Below are 26383 nucleotides of genomic sequence, written 5' to 3'. Positions count from 1 at the left end.
ACGCCGTCAGAGAATTGGCGATCACGGTTCTTAAGTGACCCGTGACCTTCGGAGTTGTCTGAAGGTTACGACCTGCAATTCCAGGTGTTCGGTGGAAGACGGCTCGACTGCTCCACCTGGCTGCCGTTCCTCGCCACCGACCCCCGGCCCACAATATTACATGTCACAGAATATGCAGCATTATTGACAATTGTTGGTCCAACAAAAGTTCATTTCAGAATGCAAGTTTATTACTTTTCCAATCCTTTGTGATACATTGATTCAATGGCATTGAGTAACCGTGAAACATTATTGGGCAAATTGGTGACTTCAGACTTTATCTGCAATCAAAAAGAAAAATGATGTTACATCAGTCATATCCTCCTCGAGGTCTTCCGGCCGAGCGAGAGTTTTCAATGTTCCGATGGAGAACCCTGCACCTTGAACCGAATCCCTTACAACCTGCTCGCTCAAGGTTAGTGAACCAAACAACACGGAGCCAACTTTGTAAAACGATTGCCCCAAAGTTCCGATTAACACGAGGTGACCATTTGGCAACAAAAGTGATCTCAAGGCTTGTAGTGCCCCGCGGAAAGATGTCTCATCGGACAAAGCGCTCTCCAGGCAGAACGATGATTGAATGACATCGAACTTTGGGAGAACCTCGGGATGTAGAGGGTTTGGCAGGGTAACATCACAGGGAATGATTTTCTTGATCGCATTCCTCAGCTTATCAACCTTCTCCTCTTCACAGCTGCAAAGAGAAGGGAGGGCCAGGTGAATCGAAGAAGGAGCTGGAGAATACAAGTGAAAAATCGATGATCAAATTCAGGCCAATTCTATTGCAAATTGAAGAAGAGTACACTTCAGAAATTGTAATTTTAGGAACGATGATATGATGTTTTCCAAGGAGAACAAAAGAGCAAAACGTTCCTGTTTCAAAGAAGTCCATATTTGGAATTGGTGGGAAATGTTATCGGTATTCAAATCGTGTGAAGCCAGTGGCAAACCTGAATTTTTGGGAGAACCTGATGAATGGGAGTCATGTAGTTGTGAAATAATGGTGACGGAATACTGCGTTTCAAGCTTGTGTAACATGGATAGTACTACGGCCAGCGGGTGGGATAGCCTATGCCTTTGAGGTATGCACACTTGCCTCTGACCTGTCTTGCCTGGGTTTGAATCCTGACCCAGCTATAAACAGTCATCATGGTGAAGCATAGAATCCATATTGTGAGTAATGAGTACATTCCTTTGGAACCTGCAACCATTGGATTTGCCAGTCCAGAGTACCAACGTTGCATAGGAACCATTTTCGTAGTTCGAATAGGCAAATGCCAAACATTTTTTGACACAGAGTGCAAGTGATTACGATTTGAAATCATTACGAGATAGCGGACCATGTAAATTTAACAATCCGACTGGACGTTGGACATTGCAGGGAGCCTCAGGTGAAATGGAAATGGGTGATGAAGGAAGGAAGGTAGCACACAATACGAACCTGCGTCCCTCCAGCTTGCAGGAATACTGTAAGTAGGAACTCCAGTCGTGTGAATGTGGGTCCTTCGAGAGCCAACGCTGCAGTTCTTGACGATTTTCCTCGGAGAACTCAGCAAGCACAATCTCGGAAAATTTCTCACATGCTGAAAAAAACTGATACAGTGAGGGTCCAGTGCCAACATCCAGCAGGCGGCTCCCTTTCACTGCATCTGGGGGCACACAAGGCATTTGTCCAACCTGTCACTGCACCTGAGGTCATCAGAAATTGAAGGGTTAGTGCTGGAGATCATAATCCTACTTTCCCATTTCAATAAGGGACTGGTCATAGGGAAAAATGCAAACGATCGAATCAAAAACGTGGTAATCGTTGCATCCTCTGTTATATAATCATATGGGGTAAATATACGGAACAGGTATTGTGACGTTTTGAGACAATAATTATAACATAAGCAAAGTGATTTATTCATGCAATTCTGCCTGCCTTTTTATGTATGACATTATTCACCTCCCTCATATTAATTTGGTGAATTTTAGAAACATTTGTGCCACGTCTTGGATTATTGTATCTCGTATTACTTTTTCATTTCTCCATGTCGCAGCAATGGTGACTCAATTCCAAATTATTGCACCAGAGAAGTCCAAGGTCAAAACTGAAAATCTATTTCCAGACTCAGTGACATTGTCATTGGAGTGTTTGCTCTGAGTATGGGAGGTCACGGTTGAATTCTGACCTTTGCCAAATTGTGCTAAAGACTTTAAAAAGGTAAATGCTGCTTCCTCGCTTCACACTCAGCATTTAGATATTGAGCACAGACAAACCCCGTGTGTTCGCATCCCGTGGCAGAGGAAGGGGGAGATGTCTCCTAAATTGCTCTCCTGAGTGTAGGAAGAAGGTTAATGATGCTGTCTTCACCCAGAATGCACTGGGAAATTACATTCCCCAAGGTCAAAGCTTTGTTTTATCGGATGTTTTAAAGAACTTGGAACTACTTGGATTGTGTCTCCAACAAAATTGATTGAAATTTTTTTTTCATCGCTATGTTCTCAGAATCTAAGAAATATTCTCCACCAAGTTTCATTCGTTTGGAATAAATACGTCACACACAGCACAACAACAAAGTAAAATGGTAACTTGAGATGATGTCTGTGATCAAGACCCAGTGGCTTTATCACAAACACTTCAAAGTGATAGACCCACCCAGGAAAAACTGCATTCTTCACAATATCTCGAAGTTCCAGAAAGAAGGCACTGCTCACAATGTTAAGAAATCGGGGAGAAAGAAGACTGGCTGTTCAGAAGAGAACATTTTAGGCAGTGAGACAATCTGTCACTCAAAGTCCATGGATATCCACGAGCTGCTGCTCACAAGAGCTTGGTCTTTCACACATTACTGTCTTTTGGATCCAGAGGCAGGACATTAAACTTTATCGATACAATGTGCAGATCAAACTGACACTGACACTGACATGGCAGAGATGTTCAGTGACAGGGTAAAATCCTTCAAGACAGAGCACATCTGGTCTCTCCATTTCAACCTGTTGAACTTCTTTCTCTGAGGCTATGTGAATGACAATGTTTTCAAAGACAATCCTCATAACATTCAGCGGCGCAAGAGAGCTATTGAGGAGTGCAAGATCCATCTCACCTCTGACTTGCAAGAGGATGACACAGAATTTCGCTGTCAGAGTGAATGCTTACCTGCCAGTCGTGGATGTCACATCGAAAACATCATTCACGCCGTTCCGTTTTATTTACTTATTCGTATCATAATATATTGTTTCGTGTTGTATAGTGTTAAGATAAATCAGAAATTTTCAAACACTTGGATTCGTTGAGTAAAGAGCTTGCATATTTTTTCAGAAAAGCTTGCAAAGAACAAATTCAAACGCTTGCATTTTTTGCACCGTTCAATAAGTTTGTATTGAATAAAGAGTTCCAAATGCAACAATGTTTTATTTTCCGAGCATATATTGTTACATCAGGTCGGTCAGGTGTGGGATCTTGCGCCGAAGCAGCGCAACGCTGCGTCCACTTTCCACCGCTCCACTCCAGGGACCTCCGTCTGGCCATCGCCCAGGCAGATGCCTGGCCCATCCCCATCTCGTTGAGATGCTGATCAACTTGCTGCAACCACGATGCACATGGTCAGCCCATTGGCCTCCTCCGCTCACGAGGCTCCCTTGCTGAGAGAATCCAGTGAGCAGGATCAGCATCAGGAAAATGAGCCACATGTCCATACAGCCGTCGCTGACACTCACAGACTATGCAGGTAATAAATCTTATTTGAGTCTCTCTCAACAACCGCTTGCTGGACACAAAGCCCAACCAGCGATAGCCAAGGTTTCTCCGAAGAGACCTGGCAACAAATGAATTAAGTCTCCCTCTCAGATCACTCGTCAGAGTCCAAGTCTCACATCCATAGAGCAAGACTGGAGGCACCAAGCACCTGAATACTTGGACTTTCGTCTCCCGCACAGGTACCGGTAGCGCTACACCCCATGATCCAGTGAATCCATGACCCAAGGCCCCACCCAGACATCTGTTGACCTCTGGCTCACAGCCAGCGAAGACATGAATATCACTGCCAAGGGAAGTGAATCTCTCCGTGACCTCAACATCCTTGCCACAAACAGGTGCAGACAGGATAACAGCATCCAAGATGTCATTGAAAGCCTGGATCTTAAGGCCCGGTCACACCTTGACGTTTTAGCCAGCGATGGCAACGTATTAAAATGTATGTAAAATGCTGGCTTACGTTGAACTTTTGATGTTTTTAAAAAAAAATTCGGACGTATTCATAGCGACTTGGTCTTATGTATAACGCATTGGTAACGGACACAACGTTTCGTTGTGTTATAGATAACTTATACCAACGAATGCTGAACCTGTTGTCGGCCTTCACAACCTATGCCCAATGATAGTCTAACTTAGGCATAGCGCGTTGCACGCATCGCCGACGATGTCGTGACGTAGCCTATTAAAAGGCTGACGCACAACGATTCGAATCATAACTGCCGTAGAAATGGAAGTGTCAACATCGCGGTCACACCTTGGCGATCTTGCCAGCGTATGCCGACCTAAGAAAAATGTGTCTAAAACGTTAGGGCACGTCAAATACGGAATGAGTAAGTTTGGTATACGTGAGTAGAACGCTAAAGTACGCTATCATACGTCGTAGTAAGTAGAGTACGTCAAGAAATTTTAAACATGTTCAAAATTTTACGACGTACTCGGCATATGACACACGTTCCGCATGCGATGGGGATAAGTTTTACACACGATATGTGGACGCTTACACACGTCCACAAAGGCTACTTATAAGCTACTCATAAGTCGAAACACGTCGCGGTAATGTCTTTTTTACGCGAAACTTATTTCTAACTTATGTTTGACGTGCTTTGAACCAATTCTTTACGTAGTCCCAACACACATCGACGTATGTAGACGTATTCCAATGACGTCTTACGGTCGACAAAAAAATTTAATTAACGTGTTTCTAGCTTACAACTGCCATATAAAGACGTGTTCCCAGCGGTTTTGGGAATTGGTATATAAAAATGCTGCTCATAAAAGGGGAACCCAACAGTGTTTTCGAGTCCTTTTTGAGTCGATGTCCATATCAGCAGTTACAGTATCAGTATCAGTAACAGTATCAGTATTAGTATTAGTATTAGTAGTAGTTTGTTCATGTTGGCAGTAGTAGGTCAGTGAGAGGGGGAGGGTGTGGGTTATGATGGATCGTCCTTGCGTCCACGTGTCCACGGGTAGGAGACATCTTTTCACCATTGTTCAAAGTTCTTCGCGGCTAATTTTTTATGGGGCTTTTTCAACAATGAGCTCTAGCTTGTTTTTCCGATTCAGGTCTATTCATAACGGGTTGGACAAATGCACAATGAACTAATAATGTGCATAGAGTGCTTTGATTACTTATAGATACGATATACCAACGAATAATTATCGTGAAGCCGGCGTTCACAAACTATGCCCAACGATAGCCTAACTTATCCATATCGTGCGGCAGTTTATCTTTGCCGGTGACGTGGGGTTTGCTCTTCATAGGCTGCCACTCAACGATTTAAATGGCTGCATCTCCACTATTGAAAGTAGACGCTTGCGCTCAACAATTGGATTTTTTTTCCACTCAACGACTTTTAAATGGTACCACTCAGCTATTCTCATTGTTTACAATGAACGATTTAAATTGCTGTCACTCGCCTTTGTTTTTTGACGCTGGGGTTTTGAAATTTGAAGCGTTTCTTCTGAACGTGTTAAAACGCTCAAACTCGACTATTTTAAATAGACGCTGCCGATGGACAATTGGAATCATAGCCAAGCTAGACCTCGAAGTGTGAACATCCTCGTCATGCCAAAGAAAAGTTTGAAGAATGCTGCAAATAAGTATCCTGGCCGTGGCCGTGGACGCTGACGCAAGGACGATCCATTATACCGACGTCTTTCAGCCTATGAGTAACTTAAAAGTAACGTCTGTCGATGTGTGGCAACGATCGCGTAACGTGCCAACAACACGTTAATCATAGGTTAGAAATAAGTTTCGGGTACGCTAAACATTACCTCCGCGTGTCTCAACTTATGATTAACTTACAAGTAGCATGTGTTGACGTCTGTCAACGATCGCAGACCGTGCATACAACTTGTGGCCAGCGTAGCGGAACGTGTGAGTCATACGCCGGCATACGTCGTGAAATTTCAAGCATGAAAAAAATTGAGGACAACCAAAAAGTACAACGTTTAAAGCCAGCGTACAACGACGTATGGCAGTATTTTTCAGCGTGCTCTCAATGTTATCAAAACTTACCCATGACGTATTCAACGTGTGCCAGCGTTTTAGAAAAAAAATTCAAAAATCGGCATACGTTGGCTAAAACGTCAAGGTGTGACCGGGCCTTTAGTTTTGACCCAGGAAACCCATAATCCCAGCAGCTCCGACTCAACATTCAGCACCTCGAGGGCCCCCAAAAGGATATCTAGAGTCTCTGCAAAGATGACTGCATCATCTGCGAAATCAAGATCAGAGATTTTGACATTCCTAAAAGATACACCGCAGCTTGATCTCTCTGATATCATCCCCAGAATCCAGTCCATACAAGTGCTGAAAAGTGTGAGGACCAATACACACAGTGAACGAACTTCAGTAACAACTGGAAATAAGTCAGAGATGGTATCACCACATCTCACAGCACTCTCAGTACCAGAGTATAGTTCAGACATCAGATTGATCAGTTTTGGTGGCACCCCACGAAGACCAAGAATCCTCCAGAGGGCATCCTGATTCACTGAATCAAACGCTTTATAGAGATCAACACAGGCTGCAAGCAGTCCCTGCCGAAACTCTTGTCTGTGTTCAGTGAGGACGTAAATAGCAATGATACGGTCAATCGTTGACCTCTATGGTGTAAAGCCTGACTGCTCTAGACGCTGGAGCTCAAGCAGATGGTGTGAACCCCATCGAGAATTATCCAAGCAAAAACCTTGCCCGGCACTGAGAGCAGCGTCACCCCCTCAGTAGTTGTTGCAGTCTTGGCAATCACCCTTCCCTTTCCAAAGAGGGACAACAAGGCCCCTTGATTGGAGCATCAGGAATAGGGATAATTACACTCCTGACGTCCATCTCGACAGCTGTTGGATCAGCCTGGTTCAGCCGCTCAAATAACCGGCCCAGCGGGCCTTCATTTCGGACTCCTCTGTCAAGAGCCCACTACCCTCTGCTCCCACTGCCGTTCTCCGAGGGACAGGCTTGGATGAACGCAATGCGAGAATTCCCCAGGATGAGAATCAGGATGAGAATCGATCGATCCTGCGAGAAGCAGGATGAGAATCACTTGACCACAGGTGATGCTCTACCCCTTCACAAATTCCTTGCACATCGGCCTCCTTGTCCACCCTTAGCGCACGTACAGTTTTATGCCGCAGCTCCCTGAACAGCTCAGCTCTGCCATCAAACATGTCCTTGCAACTGGTCAATGGTATCCAGTGTCCTGAGAGACAAAATTCTTCTTCGCCCTACGATAAGTTCCAAGACATCCACCGGCAACATCAAGGACAGTGGTCTTGAAGGCACTCCACAACTCTTCAGGATTCTCCAAAGAACCCAGACCCCTTAAATTTCCACTCAGCCTCTGCAAACTCCTCAGCTACACTATCTTTGTTGAGCTTGCCAACATCCAGCCTCGGTTGGGATGGAACCATTCTTCTGGATTGAAGCTGAAACTTAAGAGTTGCCACAACAAGCTGGTGGTCAGTATTGAGGAACTGAGCACTCCAGTCGACACTGCAGTTCTGGATCATCCTCCAGTGACCATCGACGAGGACATGGTCAATCTCCTTTGCCACACCACCAGTGTTGGAATACCAAGTCCAGCGATGAGTTTGTGGGTGCTGAAACCATGAACCAGCCAGTCTAAGTACATTACTTCTTGCAAAGTCAAGGATCTTAGTGCTATTCTGGTTTACAGTTCCAGACCCATGGGGAACAACATGTCTCATAACCATCCCTATCAGTTCCAATTGATGCATTAAAATCCCCCAAGACTAGAAGAGTATCTCACCTGCAGCACTGATCAACCACAAACTCAAGCGTGGCATCGAATGCGTCCTTCATGGTGAAATCACTCGCCTCTTTCGGAGCATATACAGGGACCAGGGTAATGACACCGGAGGAGTGACCAATCTTTAGTCTCATAATACGCTCATTGACTGGTGTTACCTCAATTATCATTGGAGTTATCTTATTGGACACAGCTCCAGCAACTCCTTGGGAATGGTAACCATCAGAGCGACCAGACCAAGAGTAGGTGTAACCACCCACCATGATCTCACTACAATCCGGTCTCCGAACCTCAGGGAGGGCTGTGATCATCCTCTCTTAGGGATAGGACATTCCAGGCACCCAACCGAAGGGACCACCTCAGGTTAACCCAAGGAGACCGCCGTCTGGTGGACGACATCTCAGCACCACCCAGACATTGTTATATCATCACCCAACTTCATGTAGTGAAGAATAACACATGATGCACCTAAATAGGGGTTTTAAATAGTCATTTTCTCACAGTACATAAATTATAAACACGTCAGCTGCCACCAGTTGCCATCTCTGCCAGGGTAGATCCACGTAGAATGCTTCATAAAAAGCCCATTTTCTTTCGAATTTCATCCACGATACCTATATAGTTGGTGAGGTGGTGACCTCCGATCATCAAATATGGTCATAAATGTGAAAAAAAACTTAATTAAAACCTCAGTATCGGTGAGATCAGTGAAGAAGGAGTCACATGACCTCCCAAATGTGCTAATCATTCAAAAACCTGAAATAGTACAAACACAACCCACACGTCGATGTAAAGGTAGTTTTACAGCTCATCTAATGACCTTACTCTCAAGGGTGAAAAAAGAGTTTGTAGAAAAAAAGGGTACCATCTTAGCTGACTTCACCAAATATACACCTCCCAATATACATCCATTATTTTAAAAGAATCAAGTTGACATCGTGTTGTGTCCTGTTCGTAGAATTACGATGAAAAGGCTAATTCCACTTTGGACACGTGAGGGCGTTTCACAACAAGATGTGGAATTGGGTGAAGAAGAAGAGGAGATGGGATATGGTGGGTTTTCTTTGTATGAAAGTTGTGGCGCTGTGTCCGCGAAGTGGAAACTGTTAAGTGATTGTGTACATAATAAATAGACAAACGGCTGTAGGTCTTTGTTTGCTCGTGTCTTGTCCCTACCCCCATTCATTGCATACGTGCTTGGAATACCTGCATTGCTTCGTTGACTGCATGAGTGCCTCGGTGTGACAAATAAATGTCCTTGTTTGAATGTCACCTGCTCGTTGCGTCCTCTTCCTCAATTGAACTGATATACTTGCGTTCGAAATAATACTTGTGTATACCCCGGTTAAAATAGGTGTACTATATCCCTGTGTTGTAAGAGGCGACCAGGGTTGCGTCAGGCAGGGCATCCGGCGTAAAACATGTTCCAAATCACTATGCGGATCATACGGATGATCCGCTGTGGCGACCCCAAACGAGAGCAGCCGAAAGAAGAAGAAGAAGACTTGCGTTCAAAATAAATAGCTGGCTTTTAATAGCCGATAAGATAATCAGATCCAACGGGGCCTCGCGATAATACACCGCTCGGCAAATCGCAAACGGAGCGAGCTGCTTAAGCGGCTCGTTTCCAAGCAGGTCCCATTGAGGTGTAAATCCCCGGCATTTCTGTCTACGAGCATACTTCGGTAAATCGACAATTCGGCGATCAGACCTTGTTGCGCGTGGACAGAATAGTTGGCTGATTTACGGTGTGGTTAAAAACACACCCGAAGCTGGATTCCGGCATTGATCCGAAAGCTGCGACGAGGATTGCCACGTTCGGTGGGCGTGCGGCTGTGATTGGCTAAAGGCGGTCACCCGCACGCCGGAGTGGTGAGAATCAACAATCTATATATGTATATATATATATATATATATATATATATATATATATATATATATATATATATATATATATATATATATATATATATATATATCTATATATATATATATATATATATATATATATATATATATATATATATATATATATATACATACACTGTATATACATATATATACATACATCTACTATATAAATGGCAGTCCTTCTGTCTGTCTCTGTCTGTCTGTCTGTCTGTTTGTTTGTAACCAATAAGCTACTAGACCAGTAAACCGATCTTGATGAAACTTTACACACATATATACCTAACATTCAGCTCCAGGATGCGCTGAGTGGCTTTCCATAAAAATGAAAAATATATATATAAAAAAAAAAATTCCATAAAAAAAGGCTTTCGAATCGTGCGCCAGCATATTTATCGTAACAAAAGGCTTCATGGTGAAAAACGCTAGGGTTTTTTGAAATACAAAATGTTCGTAATCGTTGACTTTTTAAACATACACATTCTCCTGTGATTTGAATTCTCGAACTGCACGCGCACGCAACAGCTAACTGCTGATAGATCTGCTCATGAACGAGCCAGGCAAGCGGAGTCAGCTGCAGAGAGAGAGAGAGAGAGAGAGAGAGAGAGAGAGAGAGAGAGAGAGAGAGAGAGAGAGAGAGAGAGAGAGAGAGAGAGAGAGAGAGAGAGAGAGAGAGAGAGAGAGAGAGAGAGAGAGAGAGAGAGAGAGTCGCCTAACTGCAAATAGAGTGTCACACCAACGGGCGAGAGAAGCACAAAACTCACATTCCAGCTTTCGAGGTCTGGGTTTTGGCAGGACATCAAGGACAGTTTCCACTGCTGCGAGAAACATTGAGTGGCTCAAGGCCGTCTTCAACTCTTATCTGACCTCTCTGAGAATTACGGCAGCATAAAGCCTTCCTTCCATAAATCTGAGGAATAAAAGAAGCCTTCCGAATTTTCTCCATACAACTAATGCCTCAGTCTAACTAGCGTGAGGAAAATAGGGTAAATTTCCCGGGTATTACCGGGTACTTCAGCGAGTCTACGATATAAATGGCAGTCCTTCTGTCTGTTTGTCTGTCTGTCTGTTTGTTTGTTTGTAACCAATAAGCTCCTTGATCAGTGAACCAATCTTGATGAAACTTTACACGCAAATAGACCTAACATTCATCTCCAGGATGCGCTGAGTGGCTTTCCATAAAAATGAAAAAAATAAAAAAAGAATAATAAATTTCCATTAAAAAAAATGGCTTTCGAATCGTGCGCCAGCATATGAATTGTAACAAAAGGCTTCATGGTTAAAAACGCTAGGGTTTTTTGAAATACAAAATGTTTGTATTCGTTGACTTTTTAAACATACACATTCTCCTATTATTTGAATTCTTGAACTGCACACGCACGGCAACAGCTAACTGCTGATATATCTGCTCATGAACGAGCCAGGCAAGCAGAGTCGGCTGGAGAGAGAGAGAGAGAGAGAGAGAATGAGAGAGAGAGAGAGAATGAGAATGAGAGAGAGAGAGAGAATGAGAATGAGAGAGAGAGAGAGAATGAGAATGAGAGAGAGAGAGAGAGAATGAGAATGTGAGAGAGAGAGAGAGAGAGAGAATGAGAGAGAGAGAATGAGAGAGAGAATGAGAGAGAGAGAAAGAGAGAGAGAGAGAGAGAGAGAGAGAGAGAGAGAGAGAGAGAGAGAGAGAGAGAGTCGCCTAACTGCAAATAGAGCGTCACACCGACGGGCGAGAGAAGCACAAAACTCACGTTCCAGCTTTCTCGGTCCGGGTTTTGGCAGGACATCAAGGACAGTTTCCACTACTGCGAGAAACATTGAGTGGCTCAAGGCCGCCTTCAACTATGACCTCTCTGAGGATTACGGCAGCATAAAACCTTCCTTCCATAAATCTGAGGAATAAAAGAAGCCCTCCTAATTTTCTCCATACAACTAATGCCTTAGTCTAACTAGCGTGAGGAAAATAGGGCAAATTTCCCGGGTATTACCGGGTACTTCAGCTAGTATAATATATATATATATATATATATATATATATATATATATATATATATATATATATATATATATATATATATATATATATATATATATATATATATATATATATATATATATATATATATATACATATATATATATATATATACATATATATATATATATATATATATATACATATATATATATATATATATATATATATATATATATATATATATACACACACACAGCTCTGGAAAAAAAGAAGAGACCACTCCAAGTATTTTTTTTAAATCGGCATCTCTACATGTATGGTGGCCATTCCATTCCAGTGTCTGTTGAATTCCAACACAGGCACACCTCATTCTACTTAGTGAGGTACTGATTTGGTGATCACCTGAACCGAATCTTATTTCACAAGGAAAAGTATAAAAACCACTGCTGTGGTCATCACTATCCTCTTGCAATAGGACCAGCTGGATGGCAAAAACAGTGCTAGTAGGACCTCAAAAGTAATTGGAATTAAAAAAAATAACTATTGACCATGCCAAAAGAGTTGAAAAGAAAAGTTTTGAGTGAGGAAAAGAAGGGTTCAATTCTGGCTTTACTGGCAGAGGGATATAGTGAGTGTCATGTTGCTTCCATCCTTAAAATTTCAAAGTCGGCGGTTCATTAGAACAAGGTCAAGCAGCAGACATTGGGGACAACAAAGCTACAGAATGGCAGAGGGCGAAAACGACTTTCCACTGACTGGGATGACTGCCAACTCATTCGAATGTCACTCAACAACCGTAGGATGACATCAAGTGACCTACAAAAAGAATGGCAAACGGCAGCTGGGGTGAAGTGCACGGCAAGGACGGTTAGAAACAGGCTCCTCGGGGCAGGACTGAAGTCGTGCAAAGCTAGACAAAAGCCCTTCATCAATGAGAAGCAAAGAAGAGCCAGGCTGAGGTTTGCAAAAAACCATAAGGATTGGACCGTGGAGGACTGGAGTAAGGTCATCTTCTCTGATGAGTTCAATTTTCAGCTTTGCCCAACACCTGGTCGTCTCATGGTTAGACGGAGACCTGGAGAGGCCTACAAGCCACAGTGTCTCGCACCCACTGTGAAATTTGGTGGAGGATTGGTGATGATCTGGGGGTGCTTCAGCAAGGCTGGAATCGGGCAGATTTGTCTTTGTGAAGGACTCATGAATCAAGCCACGTACAAGGTTGTCCTGGAAAAACACTTGTTTCCTTCTGCTCTGACAATGTTCCCCAACTCTGAGGATTGGTTTTTCCAGCAGGACAATGCTCCATGCCACACAGCCAGGTCAATCAAGGTGTGGATGGAGGACCATCAGATCAAGACCGTGTCAGGGCCAGCCCAATCTCCAGACCTGAACCCCATTGAAAACCTCTGGAATGTGATCAAGAGGAAGATGGATGGTCACAAGCCATCAAACAAAGCCGAGCTGCTTGAATTGTTTGCGCCAGGAGTGGCATAAAGTCACCGAACAGCAATGTGAAAGACTGGTGGAGAGCATGCCAAGACGCATGAAAGCTGTGATTGAAAATCAGGGTTATTCCACAAAATATTGATTTGTGAACTCTTCCTAAGTTTAAACATTAGTATTGTGTTGTACAAAAATGAATATGAACTTGTTTTGTTTGTATTATTTGAGGTCTGAAAACACTGAATCTTTGTTGTTATTTTGACCAGTTGTCATTTTCTGCAAATAAATGTTCTAAATGACAATATTTTTATTCGGAATTTGGGAGAAATGCTGTCAGTCGTTTATAGGATAAAACAAAAATGTTCATTTTACTCAAACACAAACCTATAAATAGTAAAACCAGAGAAACTGATAATTTTGCAGTGGTCTCAATTTTTTCCAGAGCTGTATACACACACACACACACACACACACACACACACACACACACACACACACACACACACACACACACACACACACACACACACACACACACACACATATATATATATATATATATATATATATATATATATATATATATATATATATATATACACACTTATACATATTGTTGCGAATCTGGAAACCATTATCGCACTGATCATTCGAGTCCTTTAGCTCAGTTATCTCGGTAAGTATATGTTCTATAGATAGCTCCCTTCCATTGTTTAATGGGTAAATCTATGTAATTGCACTGTGATTTATTTTAATAGTTAGGTCAGAACAACAAAGAAGAACCCTCCCGTCCGTGATTCAACTCCCCGCAGCGTCCCGTGATTCAACAGCTGACTCAGCAGCGTAAACGGGGGTTGGGACGGGTCGTCACGAGATTCAGCAAGGTAAACAGCTCCCACCCGTGGTTGCGGGGGGGGGGGGGCGCAAGGGCGCATGAGTCATGCCGAAGCGAGGCGGGGCAGAGAGGAATAAGAAAGGGGACCCTCTGCTTGGCTCGAGTCGGTTCTTGTCGGGGGGTTGTTCTTCGGGTGGCTGTTGCTCTGCTTCGTGGTCTGGTTCGGCTGGCTCTTTTTTGTTCGTGGAGCTCTTCGTGGTCTCTGCTTGGTTCCCGGCTTGGTGCGACTCCTTGGCCTCATCTTGGTCGATGGTTTTCGGGGAAGCGACGCATCGGGTCGGGAAGGATCGGCGCTTTGTCTCACCAGCACGTGGTCCGGAGCGCGAGGGGATCTGCCGGAGCTCGGAGAGGATCGCGGCTCACGGTGATTGGATCCAGCTCGCCCTCGCTTGTGCCCGGTCCGAACAGCTTGAAGACCACACAAGGTGGAAAGGTCCGAGGCAAACCCTGGGCTTCAGCTCATCTGTCCCTCCGAGCTGAAGTCTGCATTAAAGGCATCAGCCACCATTTCTGGGGTGTGTGCGTGCGTATGTGTGTCCGTGGGCCCGTCTGACAAGGAGAAAACTGTTAAGTTCTTTAAGTGCTGTAAGTGATTGCATTGCATTTCGTCGGTTTAAATCTGCACTTACGTTTTCCCTAGTTCCCCATTATTATTTATAAATACCCCCATTGTTGAATGTAAGCTCGTTCTGTGTTTCTTTCTTTGGCTCGACATGACGCGTGTTTGAGGATTAGTGTTCATAACTTGTTCATTTGGTCCGGCCCGACTTTGGTAATTCCGTTCGGTTATGCCGAATCTGAGTCAGCAATAGCGACTCGATTCGGACAAAGTCGGCCGAGGGTAAACTTCCCCGATCGATGGACCACGTGGGTACTGAGGTAAATTGAAGTTGGCAATCTACCCTACCCCACGTGGCCTATCCATTGGCAAAGATCGGTCCGACAGGGGACCCGTCAGTTCCGGAGTTATCCGGGGCGACGACCTTTACATTCCGGGCGATCGGTCGAGCCGGCTCGCGGCTCCATCTCGCGGTCGTGCTTATGGTCGATCCCCCGGCCCCTTAACAATATATATATATATAAATATATATATATATATATATTATATGCATATTGTTGCAGAAATGGCCCTTAGTGGGTTATTAAATATAGGATTAGCCCAGATCCCCCATAACATGCATGTTTAGGCAGATTGTTTGGTAATTTGACGTTGCATGTGTGTCGGGAGGTGTCACAGGCTGTTTTTATTTGTGCAGTGGTGGTGGACCGAGAGATTCTTCTTCTTCCTTCCTCTCTCTGGACAATAGTCCCCACCCAGCGCTGAGAGGGGCTGTGTCTGTCTGCGATGTGCTTCGTGAAGGAGGCCTGGTGAACAGGCCAGGCCTGGACTTGTATGCTGGACCTCATGCGAAACCAGCTGAAACCCACCATCGATCTGACGGTCTTGTGCCGTTGATACTGCGTCGGGTCAGAACGCACTGAGGAGGGCGGGCATGCGCAAGCGGTGCCTTGAGAAGAAAGAGTTCGGCGCCGCCATCTTGCCACGCGGCGTGCTCGAGCTTGGGGCTCGAATCCATGGACATCGGCTTGTCACGAGCCACATTCGTGCCTTTGACACTTTCCTCTCGTCCATGAAACATCACCAAGTACTCTGTGTCTTGTCTGCAAGCTGTACATGTCTTGTCTGCATGTTGTTTAAGGTTTATCTCGTTCGAGTTCCCTTCGAAACCCGTAATCCGTAGCTCCCTAGTTAAGAACGGATTATAGATTAATTATTACATTGTCGTGAATGCTTTGCTTGTGTCGTGTTTCCCCGATGTCCCCGATAAATCTGGCTGATTCGTTTGAAGTTTCCGCTTTGAATTGGTTCGTGCCGCGTCGAGGAACGATCCGCTCGATTTGGATAGAAAAACGAAAATGATTACAGACTGGTAGACTCCGCTTGGTCTCTGGCAAATGCAGTCTGTAACCGGGGTCTATTCCCCCAGCTGGCAAGGTGCAGGTGTATTTTGGTATCGTGGTTCGAGACGCGTAACCCGAGAATTGTGCTGAACCAGCCGGCGTTTTTCGCCGGAGACGACGGTGGTTAGGTGGTGCTGACTCTGTAAGATTTGGCTGTCGAGAGTAGGGTGCGAAAACCCAAACTGGTTCTGGACAGTGATTGAAGCCATCGTCCGAGTCCCCCCACCCCCGAATCCGCAACAATATATATATATATATATATATATATATATATATATATATATATATATATATACATATATATATATATATATATATATATATATATATATATATATATATATATATATATATATATTTATATATATATATATTTATATATATATATATATATATATATATATATATATATATGATGCCTGGTGTTGGCTTCATGGTTTGGGTGGTGGGCTTGGGATCTTAGGGTCCTGAGTTCAAGTCCCACTCAGCTGTTGAATTAATATCAGGTTGGGTTGACTCGGCCTGTCATCCTTCCGAGGTCGGCAAAATGAGCAACAGTGTACTGGTAAGGGGGACACTGCATCAGCTGCATAGCTGTGTCCCAACCAATGACGCAACCAGCAGCCACAGGCTGCACTCGACAGAGAGAATTGAACAAACAATGACTCAATAATTTTGATCAACAACATGTGCCTCACACCATGCATCCATTAACCTTTCTCAAGTGTGATGAACATCACCACAGCATCCCCTAAATACCCAAATGTGGGGCTGGGCTAAGCTGGACAGCCAATCAACACATGTGTCACGTCACACGCATTCTGACCGTGAACAAATTTCAAGATTAATGGATCAAAGAAACACACTCGTGTAAATTAATGACATTGCACCAAACAACATTTCAGATAACATCAGTAAATTATAATCGGTCACTGTCATTGCAAGAAAACCTGGTCACTATGTCATCAAGCGTGCCGCGAAATACACGTTTTTAGTAAATTCACAACAGTCCAAGTATGGCCATGTGTTTGGTTATTTAGGGGGATGTTGTGGTAATTTTTATCACTCTTGAGAAGGGTTAATGGATGCATGGTGCAATGCACATGTTGTTGGTCGAAACTGTTGAGTTATTGTTTGTTCAATTAAAGGTTGAAGAATCTACCATGGAATCCATTGATTATACTCACTCCCAACTGAAAGTCTTTATGTGTGTGTGTGTCTGTCTGTAAATATATGTATATATAGTATATATATATATATATATATATATATATATATATATATATATATATATATATATATATATATATACATATATATATATATATATATACATATATATATACATATATATATATATATATATATATATATATATATATATGTATATATATATATATATACATACATATCTACATATACATATATACAAATATATCTATCCGGTCACTCACCTGCATGTATATACATATATGCTGTACATATATATATATATATATATATATATATATATATATATATATATATATATATATATATATATATATATATATATACATACACACGAGGTGTGTTCAAAAAGTATCCAACCTTAATTTTTCGTGCGTAAACAAATGAAGCTAGGTAGGCGTGGTTTGGTGCACGTATGTAGGCGATCCTAATCCGTATGCGTGAATATTTTCCCGCCTGCAGAAGCTGTCAATCGCCGACAGACCGCCGATGAGTGAGGAAGTGTAAGTGAGCGCCGTCGGATTTTCGTTTTTTGGCAAAATGACGGAAAAACTTGAACAACGCTACTGCATCAAATTTTGTGGAAACGATCCCCAAGATTCAACAGGCCTTCGGGAATGAAGCAATGGGCACCACACAGATAAAAGAGTGGTACAACCGCTTCAAAGATGGTCACACATCAGTGGAAAGTGAAGCACGTTCTGTTAGGCCCTCAACATCCCGAAATGAGATCGTCATTTGCCAAGTGAGGACCCTGCTGATGCAGGATACAACCACGAGGTACCGCGTCGCCTTCGTGACGCTGGGCGACGCAAAGGGCAGGAACCTGTGGGCAGCGGTCAATTGGCAGCTCCTTCACGATAACGCACCCGCCCATTCTTCACATTTGATACAGAGTTTCCTGGCCAAACACAACACACCTGTGCTTCGTCAGGCTTCCTCCTCTCCCGACATGGCTCCGTGTGACTTCTGGCTTTTCCCCAAGCTGAAAATGCCCCTGAAAGGGACCAGATTTCAGTCCAGAGAAGACATCATGCGGAATGCGACGGACCAGCTGCGCGCCATCCCAAAAGAGGCGTTCCAGCGCTGCTTCCGATGGTGGCAGAACCGTTGGGAAAAGTGTGTGGCAGCCCCAGGGACTACTTTGAAGGAGATTAGTGTAAGTTTGTTGTATCTGGACGCGAGTATTTTTTATGAACAAAGGTTGGATACTTTTTGAACACACCTCGTATATACATATATATAAAAGCGTGGGATGCTTACACATTCTAAACAATAACGAACCGTGCTTCCCCAGTCTCGTCACTCACCTGCATTTGATTTCTCACATTTTTTTTTCATTTGTGTATATTTTCATTTACGGATGCTTTCCGAACTCTCTTTGCCTTTTCCTGGTGTATCGGCTTCGATCTCCATCGGCACACAAAATTACCGTGCTTCCCCATTCTCCGGTCACTCACCTGCATTTTTTTCATTTACTTTTTTCATTTATATATTCATTTATTGATGTTGTCTGACAATTCTGTGATTTGTTTCCACTGTACTGGCTTGATGTCCATCGGCATACAAAATTTCAGTTTTCTTCGTCATCTGGAATGTTCCAATCTTTAATATCAGTTCGAAAGAGCTTTTAAAGATCATATATATATATATATATATATATATATATATATATATATATATATATATATATATATATATATATATATATATATATATATATATATATATATATTGTTGCGGATTCGCGCCCGCCGGCGTGCTGACGGCCACGTAACCCGAATTGCGGCACGTCGCCCACCGGACGGACAATCCAGTCGTGACCCTCTCGGACTAACGCCGGGAACCAGTCACGGGTGGACCTTTCGGTCTCACCGCGATCGAGCCAATCGGCCCCCGCGTGGGATAGGGTTGCTCGCCAAATTCGACCTACCTAAGTACCCACACGGAGGGTAGACCGGGCGATCGCACCTCGCCGCAGGTCGACTTCGGACACGGGCCACTTAAGCGACCCGTTCCGTACTATCGGGATAACCGAGCGGTGTTATTCGTCGGCCTCGACGGTTCGATTAATTATCGGGCGTCTTAGCCCACGACCAACCCTTTACGTGAAGCAAGATGGGGATTCAATGAAAGAAATGACGAAGCGAAGCGGGAAAACAGTTCAACAATAAGCACATTTATTTCGCAGCACACGGGAAGCACACATATACAATTCCACCAAAAGCACATGTAAAAGAAGAAGACAAAAAGCAAATGCAACAATGCAGATCTATCCGACTACCGGGCACTCGGCAACACTTATACAATTTTACTTCACAGACGGCGCCGACAACACATATTCCCAAAGCAAAAGAAAAGAGAACCACCCTCCAGGATGAGGGGGGTAGGCGGGCCTGGGGCCGAGACCGTGTCGGGCCTACCCGTCTGATGATGAGACGCGAAGTGGCGGTGGTGCCTCAACTCCGCGGGCCTCGCAGACAGTGTCTGGTAGGGGGTGGGAAGGGGGCCCCCTTTTGTCGCACTATCTCAGCGCGGGGGGAAACAGGAGGGGGTTGCTGATGCTCGGGGAAAGGAGGATTTCACAAAATCTCGGGTCCCGCGACGAGCGTCTCCACCACGACCTCGGTCGCGCCGCCGGCCTTTCCCTCCGCAGTTCCCCGAATCCGACGCGAGCACCCCCTTGTCCGCCTTCGCCGCCGCCGCCTCTCCACAGCTCCGTCCTCTTCACTCCGACTCCGCGAACTCCCAACTGCGAACTGCCAACTGCGAACTGCTTCTCCGAACTCCAAAACTCAACTCCCTCCACTTCCAACTGAACTCGTCTGACGAACGCAGTCGCTTTTATAAGCCCCGTGGCTTCGCTCTTTCATCTTTGACCCTCTGCCTCCGACCTTTCACCTCGCTCCCCATTGGCCCGAGGAAAAGTGGGCGTGAATGCTTTTTGATCCATGAATTTGCATATAGCGACCGCCCTCCAACGCCCTGGAGGCGGGGCCAAATCGCCCCTCGCTCACCGATTGGACGGAACAAAAGTGGGCGTGAGTCGTTTTTGATCCGTTTTTCTGCGGAAAATCCGTGATGTTTTTGAACAGGCTGCTCGGTGCGCGCCCTGCACGAGTCCAGCATCGGTGCCCACGAGTGGCGCGAGATGACGGTGATGCGATGGTGGCGAGTTGTGACGGTAAAGGTCGTGGCGGTTGTGGTGAAGCGGCGTTGTGGCTGGTGGTTGTTGTTGTGAAGTGGCGTTGTGGTTGGTGGTTGTTGTTGTGATGGCTGTTGAGACGTGGTTGGTGGTTGTAATAATGGCGGCTGGTCCAAAATAAAGATAGTAAAAGAAAAACGGCTATTCTGATGAGTCGCAGCTCTCATGAATGACATTTATTCCCTCTAGACAATGGGTTTGGGCCTAACTACACATATACTTACCGAGATATCTCACCTAAGGGACCTGAATAGTGGTTTGCGAATTTGGTCAACCACAACACTACCCCCTCCCCTTTTTACAGACTCGTCCCGAGTCGTCAAATTTTCGTGTGCCATCATGTGTAGTTTTCCCCTAGTACATTTTACCTACGGATCCCTGAGTGCGACATTCATGGTATTCGTGTCCCCAAAATAAATAACCTAAGGGCTGAGTAACTACCTAAACAAACTCACTCACACGGACGACTTAAATAAAATTGCCGGCGCTAAGACAAACATGCCGGGGGCGCACTCATATGTACAGTACATCTTACCTTAACTTACAAATTTTACACTAAACCATGGCCCAGGATCAATGAACTCTGCAAAAGAAAAGCAGTTAGCAGGGAGCCAGGCTGCTCGCATGCAGTCTCTGGCTCAAAACAATGCAGGTGACAGGGAACGTGGCTGGCTGCTCACACGCAGTCCAAGGCCTTCCTTTTTGAACTGAACGCAGTGAACCACAACGGTGCATGGGCTGCACAAACGTAGTCTCCGTGCCAGCTCAAGTGGCACACGCAATGAACACAACGAATGGATGGATGAATGGATGCACGCAAACACGGTGCACGGGCCGCCACTGCAGGCCCGTGTTGTAGCTGCCAACAGGGCAGTTCTTGCAGCTTGCAAACTGTTGCCTTGATCCTGGCGCACATGGCAATGAACGGGGGGGGCAAAGCAAAAATTGAACAGGGCTGGTGAACAGGGGCAGTGGGCATGGCATGGCAAAGGCAGCAGGCAAACACAGCCCGCAGAAGAAGGCCGCTGCAAGCAAACACAGCCGGCAGATGAACTGGCCGGCACAGGCCTTGAAGAAAAACAGCCAGCAGATGAAGTGGCCGGCACAGGCCTTGAAGTACCACAGCCAGCAGATGAAGTGGCCGGCACAGGCCTTGAAGCAAAACACGGCCAGCCGATGGCACAGACCTTGCAGCAAAACAACAGCTGCCGATGAAGTGGGCCGGCCTTTGCCTTGCAGCAACGCAGCCAGCAGATGAAGCTGGCCAGTCTTTGCCATTCAGTGGAGGTTGGTGGAGGGAGTGCGGTGGTGCTGGCCACTCGGAAGGCGGGCTCGGACCTACACTACGGTCTCCCTCCCAACCTATCGCCTTTGCCTGTCACTGTCCATACCCACTCCCTTAATTTGTCAAACCCCAATTTAGCCCCAACTTATTTTTTTATTTATATGTTTACTTCCCCTCTATAAATCGTCCCCTAACCCCCTTTATCGTCTTTGTTCGGCTAACCTATCCTGTCACCTAGCCTACTCCCAACCCCTACGTTCCCTTCCCGGAGGGGAACAAGGGAGAGCTAGCGTCCTGTGTCGAGGCCCAACGAAGCCTCAGAATGGCCTCCCCAGAGTTCGGCGATCTTAACACCAAGTGGGTCCAGCGGCCCACAACGACAGTGAGGGGATGGATGGTGCGGAGGGGTACATCTCCTAATCTACCCTAACCATTTAACTGTTAAACTACCCCGGGGCTTTCAACAAGCGCCTCTCGCTTAAACTATTGGTTCTAACAACCCAGATTCCCGTCGCCTGTGTTGGTGTCCTCACAATTTCGGGCCTCGCCCCCCAATTTTCTCTCCGTGCCCTCACACGGTCTCCTGGCTGGGACATGTGGCTCCCTTTGGCAGGCACGACCCTCTGCCGAATCTCCCGCTATGGCACCCCCGGGCACTACACTGCCTCCAAGCCTACCAGCTCCCTAACACTGGGGAGTGCCCCCCATGGCACCTCCCCTGAAACGCACATGTGGCAGGCTGGCCTCCCAGGCCCCTTTCCGAGGGTCACCCTTGCCCACAACACTGCCCACGCGGCTAATGGCGCCCCGGGCCCCCGCACCAAGCAGGCGCACCCGTGCCCACTACGCTATCCCGGCCCCCCATGGGCCCTTGGCCTACCACGGCCGACTAGCCTGGTGCCCGGGGTACCCACTCAGCGATACTCACTTTTCGCAGCAACGCTCCCAGCCCGTCAACAGGGCTCCTGCACCCCTCCAAACGGGTTTCGAGCCTACATTCACACCAACAACAAAACAACCTCCATTTTTCAATTTAACTAACCCCCTAACTCACTCTACACTGACCCCGGGGGTCCCTTGGGCGGGAGTCACTCCTCCCCCCAATCACTCATCGCACCATGCATTCCCCATTCGCTCCACTCACACAGACCCGCTGGCCTCACTCACTCACCAAGCACATGCTTCCAATCCACTCACCAACAACTCTTCAACACACACACCACTGAACTCTGCCATCCTTCTAACTACATCCCCTAACTAACTCGTGCTCCCACGTCGTCCCTTAAACTATAGCACGTTCCATTTAACCTACGTAACTAAACGACGTCCCCTCTACACATTCACAAGTCTGTCCATGTCCTCAAATAATCCCATTAATTATTTACCCAACCTAAATCTCGCTACAATCCCTCTAACTAATCCATTCCACGGACTCCATGAGGACTTACCCCTGCCCCATGAAGTCGGTCTAGCTAAGCTAACCCTTCCCCCAAACTAGTTTCCATCCTGTGCCCTAGAAAGGGGGTCTTCCACCCCTTGCCCAGGAATCCTGTGCACCCGAAAGTGAGGCCTGCTGTTTTTTTTGTTTTTTTTTCATGCGCAGCGCCAGCGCGGCAACTCGCAGCTCGCGCACTTTGCAACTGCCCGTGACGTCATGCAGCTGCACGTGTACCTCGTCCCTCCTTGGACGGTACCATCCGGCAGGGATACCCCTCCTGCCGGATTCCAACCCCACGTGCAGCCATGACGTCACCGTGCGCATAAAAAAAAAAAAACCACAAGCCCCACGTCTCGAGGGGTTCCCCACGCGAACACATGTGCTTTGCCCGTTGGAGCTTAACACACACACGATCGCGTGGAGAACCCGTCCGGTCCAAATCCGTAGTCCTGCCTAAACTTTGTCCGTCCGCGGGATCGGCAAATCCACCGCGTGCGTTTCCGGACCGGGCCTTCACTCTCGCAAGCGAGCACGTGGTGGTCTCGTGCGTTGCACAGCACGAACCTCGTGCTCACTGCTGGGTGAACCCGGCACGGTCCCCGAAACAACTACAGCCGCTACTCGGCTTCCTTTCCTCACATGTCGCCGTCGTCGCCTCCATTCCACCCACGCACACCTGCGTGTTACGACGCTCACACTCCATTCCATTACATTCACACCGGGAGACGCGGCTGCGTGCTCCCGCATGCCAACCGACATCTCCCTCACATACCGCTCTCTCACACACACGGTCTCCCTTGCATAAACCATACCACTCACACGTGGCATTTCCCTTCCACAAACCACACCACTCACACACGCGGGGGAACTCACCCGCGGTCCCTCATCCACACACCGTCCCTCACTCACACACGCGGGGGCACTCACCCGCGGTGCCTCATCCACACTGGCCGTTTCATCCACACACACGGCCTCACTCACACACGGTGCCTCACCCACACACGCGGGGGCACTCACCCGCGGTGCCTCATCCACACTGGCCGTTTCATCCACACACACGGCCTCTTCCACACACGGTTCCTCATCCACACACGGCGTGCTGGGAAGCACGCACTCCGGCACCATCGCCACCACACCACTCACACACGGGGTCGCTTCCACACACGGGGACGCACTCACACCTTGCACCACACACACAGGGACAACTACACTGGGGATTCGTGTCCCCACAAGGGTCTCCGGGGCCTCTACACCCCCCAAGCTCTCCGTGCACCCGTTCGCAGCACTCCTCCCCCCGACCTCGCAAAGCACGACCGAACTCACCTGGTCGTGACTCGCCTCAAGGGGGCAGACTCCCTCCCCTCGTTCCTGGAGGAGGCCATCCAGCTGCTCGCACCGGGTCCCTGCACGGTCCGCCAGCTCAACCTCATCGTCCTCCACTACCTCTGTGTGTGTGTTCGTCTCTAACCTTGTCCAATTCATGCAGTCTCTCCTCTATTTTTTCTGTCTCCCGTGTCTCTATACATTTATAAGTTTCTGTTGTCCCCTCCTGTCTATTAGTCTCCGCTTCTTTCTGGCGTCTTTCCCTTATCTTTATGTAGGTCAACCTTGCTTTCTCCTTCAGTCGCTCCCGTCCTTCCCTGTTTTTCACTCCTTGCTCTTTCACGATCTCCGCGTACCTCATCCTTGCTTTCCGTATTAATTGTTCTTTTCTCTCCCTCGCAATTACTTTCACCTCGTCTCTTGTCTCCCGAATTACTTTTTCACCCGCCTCCACCGCGGGCCTGTCAGCCGTTGCACCCCCTTCCAGCTCGTTCGTTCCCACACGTGGAGTCGCCATTTCAAGTTCCCTGCTAACGGCCTTCATGCCCGCCTGCAGGCATCGGCCCATGTTCTGCGTCTCACCCCGCAGCTTTTTCATTTCTTCCCTCATTTGCTTGTTCATTCCTTTCATTTCGTTTTTCATTTCATTTGTATTTGTATCCATCTTTTCGTTCATGCCTTTCATTTCGTTTTTCATTTCGTTTTTCATTTCATTTGTATTTGTATCCATCTTTTCGTTCATTCCTTTTATTTCGTTTGTCATTGCCGCCAGCATGGCGCATAGCTGGGCCATGTCGGGTGCGCTTGGGTGAGCCGTTTCGGCAAGGATCGGGGGGTTTTGGTGGAGAGGGGGAGGGGAGGTGTCATACACCGCGGCCGCTGCCGCACCCATTTCGGGCTCTGGGTTCAGTTGGGCGAGTTCGTTTTCCTGTTCAATCAACATTTCCTGCACGGGGATTTCATCCTGAGCCATGGATTCTACACATTCTACATCCATTTCTAATACCCCCGGCTCCCGCTCGCCTTGAGACGCCATCTTGCTTCTCTTAAAGGGTTAATTTAGCTCGCTCGTAATTTGGAGGGAATCGGGGGTCGCTCCTCTCACCCCTGGACCGATTCCCGTGAATTTAGCCGGAGACAGGAGAGCCCGTTTTCCCGTTCTCCGATACCAGTGCCGCGAGGAGGGCGATGAGTTTATATCGCACGACCTGACACCAGTGTTGCGGATTCGCGCCCGCCGGCATGCTGACGGCCACGTAACCCGAATCGCGGCACGTCGCCCACCGGACGGACAATCCTGTCGTGACCCTCTCGGACTAACGCCGGGAACCAGTCACGGGTGGACCTTTCAGTCTCACCGCGATCGAGCCAATCGGCCCCCGCGTGGGATAGGGTTGCTCGCCAAATTCGACCTACCTAAGTACCCACACGGAGGGTAGACCGGGCGATCGCACCTCGCCGCAGGTCGACTTCGGACACGGGCCACTTAAGCGATCCGTTCCGTACTATCGGGATAACCGAGCGGTGTTATTCGTCGGCCTCGACGGTTCGATTAATTATCGGGCGTCTTAGCCCACGACCAACCCTTTACGTGAAGCAAGATGGGGATTCAATGAAAGAAATGACTAAGCGAAGCGGGAAAACAGTTCAACAATAAGCACATTTATTTCGCGGCACAC

The 26383-nt window shown here is 46.6% G+C and overlaps 1 protein-coding gene across 1 annotated transcript in view; it reads right to left on the bottom strand.

The window, feature by feature from the left end:
- Nucleotides 1-208: 208 nt before the first annotated feature.
- The window catches only part of LOC147013001 (indolethylamine N-methyltransferase-like), a 31851-nt gene continuing 5676 nt past the window's right edge, over nt 209-26383 (bottom strand). Inside the window, exons 2-3 of the mRNA XM_085854426.1 lie at nt 1481-1688; nt 209-733 (exon numbers count right to left, since the gene is read on the bottom strand). Of these exons, the coding sequence (XP_085710552.1) occupies nt 310-733; nt 1481-1688 (632 nt within the window). The 3' untranslated portion in view covers nt 209-309. The remainder of the gene's footprint in view (nt 734-1480; nt 1689-26383) is intronic.

Source organism: Eptatretus burgeri, chromosome 14, assembly GCF_056783735.1.
Source record: "Eptatretus burgeri isolate ZD-2024b chromosome 14, Ebu_testis_v1, whole genome shotgun sequence".
Lineage (NCBI taxonomy): Eukaryota > Metazoa > Chordata > Myxini > Myxiniformes > Myxinidae > Eptatretus > Eptatretus burgeri.
The sequence above is the reverse complement of the archived record's forward strand: the minus strand, read 5'-3'. Positions and strand labels throughout refer to the sequence as shown.